Source organism: Leptopilina boulardi, unplaced genomic scaffold, assembly GCF_019393585.1.
Source record: "Leptopilina boulardi isolate dan_hultmark-lab unplaced genomic scaffold, ZJU_Lbou_2.1 LbouV2_317, whole genome shotgun sequence".
Taxonomy (NCBI): domain Eukaryota; kingdom Metazoa; phylum Arthropoda; class Insecta; order Hymenoptera; family Figitidae; genus Leptopilina; species Leptopilina boulardi.
In genome coordinates this window covers 1,330,325-1,341,935 of record NW_026137882.1, presented here as the reverse complement: position 1 = coordinate 1,341,935, position 11,611 = coordinate 1,330,325, and the positions used below count along the sequence as shown (strand labels likewise).

Sequence of the window (11,611 nt, the reverse complement as noted above, 5' to 3'; positions counted from 1 at the left end):
AAAAAATCAATTCTTTTCTTACAAAATTTTAATTAAATGCGCACTATAAAAAAGTGTAAATTTTTATCTACTCAAATAGACAATTACACTTAAACAAATATACGATTTTTATATTTAATCTCAAAATTCTTTTTTTTTTTTATCAATTTTTCCACGAAATTTGATTATTTTTTTCATCCTTTTTATCGATTTAAGAATAAATTATTTCCATAAGTTTGTATTTTTATAACTTAATTAAAAAAAAAAATTTCAACACGTAAAGTCTTTCTAATACTGATACATACACATATATATCCGTGAAAAAGGAGTCATGTTTTATAATTGATAAAAACAAATCATAATGAAATTTATTATAATCAAAAATGTTCTTTATTTTATTTGAGAAAAGTATTTTAGAAATAATCTATTATAGTAATAATCTATTTTCATTTGCGAAATAAGTAAGACATGAAGAAAGAAATTTTTGCCAAATAATACGCATTATTTTAAATAAAATCGTCCTTACTTTATAGAAACGTAAACGTAAGTAAAAAAATATTACAGTGTCGTAATGCAATTCATTATAGTTCTTAAATATCATCAGTGACAAGTGACAGCGCAGAGAAAAACAATATGTGTACGTGTAGTGAAGAAGTTTAGTTGAATTTGCACTTGGAAAAATCCATCTCCGGATGTTGCTCCATAAACCTGAAAATATTTAATTCAATTAAAAACTTGCATTCTGATAAGTAGTTTCATTTTTGAAAAAATCTGACATACTTTTTAAGGATCAATGATATTTTTTATTTCATAAAAAATTAAACATTTAATAAGGCGGCTTCAAAATGGTGATAAAATAAATTTTTAATTTAACAAATCTGTAGAAAAAAAAACCCACTCGGGGACTGAATTCAAAGTTTAGGTGCTGTGTGGATCACTTAAATATTGGAAACTAAAAATATACAATACTTTTTTATGACGTCCTGTTTCTTTTGTTCGTCAGAAGTGGGTAGACCAAGTTCCTTCTGTCTTTGATCGTACATCATTTTCTCAACAAGACCTCTTGTTTCACCATCAAGATCTGATAATTTGCTAGGTTCTGGACAAACTTTTTTTGTACTAATTTCAGGATCAGATGTTACAATGTGAGCCCACCATTGCATTTTATTCACCTAAAACAATTAACAAATGACGAATTTCTTTTCACACAACTTTTTATTTAAAAGAATTCTAATTTAACCAAATTTTAATTCAGCAGAATTCTCATTTAGTAGAATTTTAAATGCTTCGAATTTTTAATTTATCGAATCATAATTTGTCCAAATTTTTATTTGTACGAATTATTATTTAATAGAATTCTTAAAACGCCGAATTTTCATTTATTCGAAATTGCAAATGGCCAAACAAATAATCGAAAGAAATTTCGGCGCTATTTTTAAAATTTACCAATCAGGATTATCTTGATAAAATTTCTGATTGGTAAATTTTAAAGATCGCGCAAAAATTTTTCAGTTGATTGTATACTCGGCCATTTGCAATTTCAGACAAATGAAAATTTGTTAGAATTCTTTTGAATAAAAAGTTGGGTAAAAAGAAATTCAATGAAATAAAAGTTCAGCACCTAAAATATTTAAGTTTTAATAGCTTCATCAAAGAAGTACTTTTTTAATGAAACTTGGAAAAAATCTTCAAAAGGATGTTCACAATATATTATTTGAATACAAAATTTCTTTTTGTCTTATCTGAATGGAAAATATGTCATTTCGGGCACTTTAGGCGGGTGTAAAGTAACTGATTTCCGCTATAGGTCAGAAGTGAAGTGTCTACTAACCTTTTCCAAATTAATTAATAATGTTTTTCCATCCTCTATCACCCAAGTTGATTCTTCAAGTTTTACCTCGTGTGGCAAATCTCCATCGATAATTGGTGTATTTCCTTTCAAGCCGCATGTGAGATGTTTTTTGGAAATATTAACAACGACGTCCCTAGGCTTAACGGTGAATTTCACTTTTAAAGGCACTCTCACCTGAAAAAAAGAAAAATATTTTTTTTTAAAATTATTTATATAAAAATAATTTTTATCACAAATTAAGAAATTAATGATAGAACGTCCAAGCGCCCGTCCTGCCGGAAGGCTTTTTTGGATGGCCCTATATATATGAGGGTGGTAAAAAGGGAACTCAAAATTTTTTTCTGTCACCCTTTCTTATTAAAGTAGACGTAAAAACGAAAAAATTCATGAGTTAGACTTTAAAAAAAAAATAATATTAAACCATGTTTCAAAGCCTTCAAACTTTGCATGTTTGCAACAAGCCAAAAAAACAGTTTTTCGTAAATTCACTGTAAAATCTACAAAAACCAATATTTTTCGGTCTAACTACTCTCATTTTCTTCTGAAGCCTTCAAAGAATAAAATGTGATAGTTTATTTTTAAAAAAATTCAGTTTAAATATTTTTTTGGATTCGTCAAAAAAACCCTATAAAAACGTCCTTTTTCTTTGAATTCCCTAGCCTAGGGATTTTAATTTACAAACTTTATGTTTACATGCGCTAAAAGCTTGTGTTTTTATCTTTCCAATGATATATTTTACATTTGGATTATCTGAATCCATGTTAATTTTATAAAGCGATTTCGGAGGGACTCACGTGAGTCTTTTTCATCCTGCCGGAAGGCTGTTGGACGTTCTATCATTAAAGCAAATAATTCGCTTTCTTTTATTTAATTAAAATTGTAAAACAATATCTTTAAATCTCTTAATCTTTTTCAATGTTATAAACACAATCAAAAAATGAATTTAAGCTAATGAAAATTAAAAAATTAAGAAATTAGTTAGAATTTTCTTTTAAACCAATTTCATTAGATAAGATCATGAAGTAGTATAAGGAGCACTTACTCTATAGGCCGTTTCTGAAAATTCTACCCTAGCTTTGCCAGATTTAATAAAAGCATTTTCATATCGACGATACTAACAACCCTAGCGGAAAAGCGAGGAATTACAGGTCACGTGGTAGATTGTTATATATGTCATAGGGAAATAGAAGAATCCGGGAGTAAGTCTACTTCCTAGGCAGTAGGCTTACTGCTGGCAATTAGAGGAATTCACGTAGAAATCATTCTTTTCATCTATTTGCGTAGGGAGTAAGCTTACTGCTGGGCAGTAGGCTTACTGCCCGATAAAGATTCGGCATTTAGACAACTTACATCGCCATCCGTATATTTGTTTATGAATCAACCCAAAGTCGCATTTCAAAACAATGAATTTAATTAGATACTAATTACTCCTAGATTTTCCTCGTCTAATATTCATAGTGTAAGACTTCATAGGTAGTGAAAAGTTTGTATTTACAATTTACAAACGTCTTAAAACCGTTGAAGCAAACAGTAGTGATTTTATTCATTTTTAATTTCTATCGCTTTTATTATTTTTTCTATAAATTAATTACAATTATTAATAATGGATGTTAATTCGGTGAATCGCTGTGAATTTGAAAAAATATTTAAAACGAAAGTGGAGGCTCAAACAGGAAATAGATCCGTGTGGAGTAAACAGCAATATGAAGCAGTGAAATCAATTTTGATTAATGGAACTGAAAAAAAGTCAAAAAAATTCTATCATTACTCTAAAATGTATGAAATTCTGCAGATTGGTTCGGAGTGCAGTATAATTTTGAAAAGGAATAGTGGGAATGATGATCTTGTTTATATAGTTCCGATTGAAGAGTACTATTTAAAACTTTTGGAAGCACATACGCAAAATGGGCATGGTGGCCGTGACAAAATGTTGTATTATATGAAAAAGAAGTGGCGCATTCCCAGAAGTGCTTGTGAAGTTTTTATTAGTTTGTGCGAGACCTACCTACCTACCTTCTAACGTGACGCAAAATTTGAGAACAGAGGAAGAATTAGAAAATGCTCTTTCCAGCTTGGAAAATCTCGAGGATAATCGCGAGAACCCATGTTCACAAACCGACGAAGATAACGGGATTCAGTCAAGAGCACTAAATCAAATGCCGAAATTTTGCAGTATTTGTGAATCACAAATGGATCTGAAGGACACTGTATTTTGCACGGATTGTGACTCTGAAATACATTTTCAATGTGGGAATCAAGCAGACATTGACAAATTCGTTTGTTTACTTTGTGCAAGGGGGAAACATCTACTCGATGTTCAACAGGACTGCAGTAAAAGACAAAAAGTAGCTGCTGAGAAAATGACTACATTTTCTGTAGAAATGTTCCCACAACTTTCTACTGGTGATTGTGTGACTGTCAAAATTCCATCTGTTGATCGAGGGCCTTTAGACTTTAGCAAAATTTTTGGCGTTGTTACTGACTTCCAAAATGGTGTTTATCAAGTGGGGACTGAAAAAGGAATTATTAATGGATGGTTTCCTAGGACCGAAATTGAAAAGTCAGGAGCTTCTGCGATGCATCTGGGAGACATTCAAAGAGAAAATTTTATTTCTCTTAGAAAAGCTGCATCTCTTCAATCCAGCAGTGGTGGACAAGGTTACAAAAAATGTAACTGCAAAGCAACAAAAGACCAGTGCTGTACGAAACGCTGCTCGTGTTTCAAAGCCAATATTAAATGTGGTTCACAGTGTCATCATTCGAATTCGTGCATTAATAAATAAAAAAAAAATTAAAATTAAAATTTGACAATTTTAAAAATGAATTTCGACTTCACTTCAATTCTTTGAAAATTGATAACTAAATATTATGATAAATAAATATTTAATTAATAATCAAATTAAATTATATTAAAATTTTGTAAACTTTTTAAAAATAAAATCCAAGTTTATTTTCAATTTTCTTTACTTGTAATTAGTTCATTAATTATTTAATTATTATATTCATTATCATCCACATACCGATGCACATCGAAGGATGGCGATGTAAGTTGTCTAAATGCCGAATCTTTATCGGGCAGTAAGCCTACTGCCCAGCAGTAAGCTTACTCCCTACGCAAATAGATGAAAAGAATGATTTCTACGTGAATTCCTCTAATTGCCAGCAGTAAGCCTACTGCCTAGGAAGTAGACGTCTAGTAAGACGTTGGCGTCTTTTTTGAAATCTTTGAAATGTTTTTGATGCCGGTTTAATTCGCATAATTCAAAATAAAAAAAAGTGAAAAAATAAGCCACTGCTTTGTAAAAGGGTGTACCTCAAAGTGGTATGTGAAGAAGAAAAAAAATTATATATTATATTATTATATATTTTGTTCGTTTACATGGAAATATAACCTAAAAATGACAAACAAAATTTAAGAAATTTCGTATGAAATATATACGACTACAATTAGAAAAAATTATTTATATGTCTATATTATTATTACTTTCTATAGAAAATTTTCTTTATATTTTCACCAATTTTTTTTCAAATAATTTCTGTTTTATTTACATTTTTTGTGTGTAACTTTTTTCTTTCTTTACACTTTTTTTAAAACTATTTTATATAACTTTACATTGTTTACTACACGAAAACAGCTGTCACTAGGCGCGGCCATATTGTAAAAACTCATAAGTACACCGCTTTTCCAATAGAGGCGTCATAATCGGAGATATGTAATTTCGGACTTAATTCTTCTACAGGGGAGCTATATAACCCAGATAGCACAACTTTTTGAAGCAAATTTGCAATGCCAAATTATAAGTTTACAATGTAAATTTGCTGCAAAACTGTGGCAAATAGCTATATGTCCTCGCTTTGCGAAGTTCGCATTGCAAGTTTCAGGGTGGCCGTTTTTTTCACCAAAAAAAATTCCCGGTCATTTCCCGGTCATGAATTATTTTTCCCGGTTATAAAGGAAAATTCCCAAAAAAATTATTCTATAAATTTATTGAATATTGACTCTTTATTAAACATAAAACATACAGGGTGTTCCAAAAGTATGGAAACTTGCAAATATCTCGAAAAGTACGAATTTTTGTAAAAAATGTTCAAGACAAAAGTTGTTCCAAACAAAAAGATGTACATCTTTGAAACCAAAAAATTGGGCCCGGAGCCCAATGTTGGGCCCAACAATGAAAAAAGTGGTTTTCTTAAATGAGACCACTAACTTTCAGTATCAAATTCGTAATCCCCATGAAATTCTGCGTTCAGACATGTGGTATAAGTGCCCAAAATATTGGGCTCAATCCAAGATATTGGGTCCAAAATTTATCAACAGATAAATAAATTTTAAAAAATCGCATCTTGGAGGGATTTTGACATTACAGGATTAGAAATTGAGCATAGAGCCCAATGTAAGATTCTGCAGCCCAATGTGAGGGCCCAATATTTTTGGAATTTGTACCACAAGTCTAAGCCCAGAATTTCATAACGATTACGAAATGGAAGGAAACTAATTTTTTTACTGTAGGCCTCACATTGGGCCGCGGAATCTTGCATTGGGCTTTGTGTACAATTTGAAAATTAGCTTCCAATTTCTAATCCTGTGATCTCAAAATCCCTCCAAGATGCGATTTTTTAAAATTTATTTATCTGTTGATAAATTTTGGACCCAATATCTTGGATTGGGCCCAATATTTTGGGCACTTATACCACATGTCTGAACGCAGAATTTCATGGGGATTACGAATTTGATACTGAAAGTTAGTGGTCTCATTTAAGAAAACCACTTTTTTCATTGTAGGGCCCAACATTGGGCTCTGGGCCCAATTTTTTGGTTTCAAAGATGTACATCTTTTTGTTTGGAATAACTTTTGTCTTGAACATTTTTTACAAAAATTCGTACTTTTCGAGATATTTGCAAGTTTCCATACTTTTGGAACACCCTGTATAAATACGTAATATACATTAAAAAAAACGTTTTATCACGTTTATCACATTTTGTTTCTTACTTAATGTTTATAATAAACACATACTATATATTTTTTTAATAAAATAAACTTTTTCGTAGATATTTGTATCTCTTTTCAATTAAACTAGAAGTTAACTTTTAAAAACTACATTTTTAATATCACATTCAATATTTTAACATCTTAATACTTTGAGTTTTAAGATAAACATATATATATATATTTTAAATTAAAGATACGTTCAGATACGTATTCAGTTAAAAATCAAGTTTGGTTATTTAATTGTTTAAGTTCTAAATCAATGTCTTCTGTACACTTGCGAGCATTTTCTAAGATCAAAGCTTTTTTTTCTTTCAACAATTTTTGAATTAAATAAAATACTTTTTAATAAAAAATTTCAAAATTCCCGGTCAAGGTAAAAATTCCCTGTCATTTCCCGGTTTTTCCAGGTCAAAACAAATTCCCTGTCATTTCCCGGTTTTCCCGGTTTCCCGGTCCACTGGCCACCCTGAAGTTTGCAGAAAAATTTCTCAGAAAAATTGCAGGAGAATTTTATGACAAATTTTAAGAAAACTTGCGGACATTTTTCGACAAAAATTAAAAAATGTCATTGTTGTAAATATGATGATATTTTGTTACTGCAAACCTTTCCTAAAGGAAAGGCGACTAAAATCTATTGCGCAGCCCTAAGTGCCATAGAAAACTACTGCGCATGACATGAACTTGAGCAAATTATCAGCAAATTTTCTTCAAGTTTGCCATAAAAATTTTCTGCAAATTGTATGTAAAATTTTTCTGCAAACTTGCAATGCAAACTTCGCAAAGCGTGGACATATAGCTATTTGTCACAGTTTTGCAGCAAATTTTTCATTGCAAACTAAAAAATTTGGCATTGTAAACTTGCTGAAGAATTGCTGCAAATTGTTGTGCTATCTGGGAATAGTATCAAGAATTGGCCTGAATTATTCGAAGCCATAATCAAAGAAGAAGAAAGAAGAAGAAGAGGACATATATGCTTAACAGCAGTGAGTGCTCCTTATACTACTTCATGAACAAAACTTTAATTAAAATTAATTTTAAACAATTTTAAAAGATCTACTTATATATTTTTTGGAAAAAAATTATGTTGGGTTAAAATATGCTGTTAAATAATTACTATTTTTATCATTTAGACTTAAAAAAAACAAACAAAATTAAAAAAATTTTAAATTCACTCCGAAATCTTTCTGTCGATTGTTTGTTCGGTCGTTTGCGATTTCGGTCAAATAAAAATTTATCCTTGAGAATTCTATAGAGTAACAATAATAATTCATGCAGTTAAAAATAAAGACAGATGTCGATTTATTAAATAGGAAATTCTGAAATTAAAAATTCAAATTACTTAAAATTCTGTTAAATGAGAATTTTGCTTAAATTAAAATTTGATAAAATTAGAATTCTTATTAATAAAAGTTAGTTAAAGAGAAATTATGTCAAATAAAAATTTGACTAAAAGAAAATTTTATCCATTGAAATTCAGTTGAATGAAAATTCTAACTAATGAATTTTATCGAATACTCGCACCTCCACACGGAGAGAAAAATCAAGACTTTATAGAATGAAAGACTGTACTGCTACTTTTGTATGAACTTTTCTTACTAATGGAGCAGAGATTTGAGAATTTTTAATGCAATATTTGTACGTAACATGTCCTACTACCATTGCAGAAGTTCTATGCTTTTTCGGTATTAGACTCTTGCAATTGACGATTAGGCCATGCCTACACTGAAAAAAAATTGGTGCAGCAGCTGCCCCAAACGGAAAATTTCTATATTCAATTAACTTCATACTTAATATTTGCCATGCGTTTTTATATGAGTGAAGTTAACTGAATGTAGAAATTTTTTGTTTGGGGCAGCTGCTAAACCAAAAGTTTTTCAGTGTACCTACTCGCCAGTAGAACTTTTCATGCTGATCATTCTGTCCTCTTCCAACTCAAGCGTCATTATATGCTCTAGATAACACTGAGAAAAATGTTTAGTATCATCTACCAAAGTTTGGTTCTCTCTACCAAATTTTTTATTTGATATATGTGCAACTAATCCGTTTGGTTCGGGCTACTAAATTTTTTCGTTGAATCATTTTGTTCGGTCTACCAAATTTTTTGTTTTGCACAACTAACTTATTGTTTTTAAGCAAACAAAAAATTTAGTTAAATGAAAATTTTTTTTTTGTTTTCTCAACCAACTTATTTTTTTGTTTCACCCTTTTCTCTTTATATAACCTACCTATGCCTACTTAAATTAATTTCTATCGCGGAAAAAACCTAACACTGCTGGGGCTCGAACCCTCAGACTACGCAACGCTAGTCGACAACGCTGACCACTACTCTACGAATCCTACTAACAATTTGAGATTAAATCATTTTCACAATGTATAAAAGCTGGAAAAAAACTTTCGTTCTTGTAACAAGTTTTATTTATTTATTTTCACTACACAAACTTTTTTTTTTTAAAATGTCTGAAAAACAAAAACTTCAACACTGAAACTTCACGACGCGAACGACATATGGTTAATGTTGACATCCCGTGAATGGGAAGCGACGCCATATTTTCGAGAAGAGCGCGTGCGCAATACAGCATGTCAGCTATTTAGTACTGGGAACCAAACTATTTAGTTCGTAAACATGAAAGCTTCAAATATATTTTTTGGTAGAGCTAACTAAACTTCCCGATTTATTGCCACTTTCTATTCTGTTGTGACAACCATATTTTAGTAACGCCAACTAAAAAAGCTCAACTAAATTATTTTCTTATTATTACGAAATTATTTTTCTCAGTGAAGGATAGAACGATCAGCAGGAAAGGTCTGTTGCAAGAGTCTAATACCGAAAAAGCTGTCTTTACTCTCTTTTATGTTTCAAACTTTCGAACCTCAATTATTACAATGTTGTAAAACTTTTTATAGAAATTCGACAATCTTTAAACAATATTATTAAAAACTGTTCAATATAGATTAACAAACTGATCTTTCTATACAGTTTAAAAATTTGTGCCCCGTCCAAAAGTGAAATACTAGTTTACGAAAGTTTTGCTGACTTATTTTTTCCGTGTAAAAGGCAGATTTTTCTCTCCGTGCACTGTTTTTTGAATTTATTTTTTAAAAAAAATTATTTGACCTTGAGAAATGAAGGTCTAATATAAATTTGATTTTTTGGAGAAAGACGCCTTTTAACAACATCGGAGTATTTGTTTCTATTCGCTTCGTTTTTTTATTGTAAAAAAATTGCAAAAACAAAAAAATGGTTTTGAAATGAAATTATTAATTACTTGATGGGTGAAAATAAAAGTCCTCCAAATTATAATAATAACAACTTGATTATTTGTCGAGCGTGAAAATAATTGCAACATCATAAACGCCGTGTTATTAAGGTTTATGGTACATATATACAAATCTTTAGTGTTAAAAATGCAAACAGACTACAAATTTAACTGCGAAGAGACCCTCCGCTTGTAGTTGTGTGCATCGATGCATGGAAATGGTTCATGGTTACCTGTATTCATACATGTACTATTATTAAATTTTATTTATTTTTTATTTTATTATTTTATTTATTTTGTATAATGAAAATATAACTGTTTTTATGGAAAATAAAATTTGACGGAATTCAGATTCTCGACAGATGAATATTTTACAAATTATTTATAAGACATAAAAAAGACTTACAGCTTATTTAGTATTAAAATATCCAATAACACATTTTAGACAATAAAACACAAATATAGATTCTTAGCAATTTTTTCAATTTTCAAAGAAATAAGAAAAGCCATATGGAGGTAACGAAAAATCTGATGGCTGACATAATTCTCCCATTATCCCAAAGGATTTTTACAGGCCACAATTTGAAAAAAAGAAAATAAAACGGCTGTATCTTTTTTCAATTTTCTTATAAAATCAAAAAATTTGTTGGAAACGTTTCTATTTATCTATTTCTTTAATAAATTCCAGAAATATTTTCCATTTAAGAAGAAAAATTCAAAAACTTGATTTTTCCTTGTAGTTTCTACAAATCTGTCAGAAATGTGACTGTTTGTTTTTGTATGACATACAGGAAGTTTGTCGAAGTTTTCCGAATTATTTCCGTGAAATTCAAAGTCACAAACACAAACTTCAGATTACTTTTCGGATAAGATCGTTCAGAATTCGGACAAAAAAGTATAACTTTCGGACAAGACGTTATAAGCTGCGGATACGGTTCTATATGAAATGTTATCCGACTTTTGTGTCTGGTTTTATCCGACATTTTAAGCAGGGTACCTTCCCCTAAAACTAGTTTAAAGTTTGCAGTAATAAAAACATAAGTTAACAAAATAAAAAGTTGAGCTAAGCTCACGAAAATTATACTACTCGGAGGTTTTCGGAAGCGCTGATTACGAATCTGTTGTCAGTTTTTATAACTTCAAAATGGCGAATCCAATATGACGGACGACAAACATAAAAATTTAACTGATTTACATGAAACTTGTTGCTATGGGGTTTTCGAGGTCGCTGATTACTAATATGACATTAGTTTTTAAAAAATTTTCTTTAAAATTCAAAATAGCGGATCCACTATAGTGGAAACTTTTTTAAAAATAGTAATTTTTGCTTGAAACTTATTGCTCGGGGATTTTTGGGATATAGCTCATTACGAATATGACGTCAAATTTTCAAAATTTAAAATGGCGGACTAAAATTTGTCTAAGGTTGACACAATCACTACCCAGGAGGTTTCAGGTTTACTGCTCAGGAATATTATAACAGATTTGAAAAATTCATTTAGGAACGTTAAAATTAAACGCCTTTTTCTCAA

At 30.2% G+C, this 11,611-nt stretch overlaps 1 protein-coding gene across 1 annotated transcript in view; it reads right to left on the bottom strand.

Annotated features, from left to right (window-relative positions):
* Positions 1 to 346: 346 nt before the first annotated feature.
* LOC127284032 (nuclear migration protein nudC) overlaps positions 347 to 11,611 on the bottom strand; it is a 48,523-nt gene continuing 37,258 nt past the window's right edge. The window contains exons 5-7 of the mRNA XM_051309314.1: positions 1,811 to 2,005; positions 949 to 1,151; positions 347 to 687 (exon numbers count right to left, since the gene is read on the bottom strand). Coding sequence (XP_051165271.1) covers positions 636 to 687; positions 949 to 1,151; positions 1,811 to 2,005 — 450 coding nt within the window. The 3' untranslated portion in view covers positions 347 to 635. The remainder of the gene's footprint in view (positions 688 to 948; positions 1,152 to 1,810; positions 2,006 to 11,611) is intronic.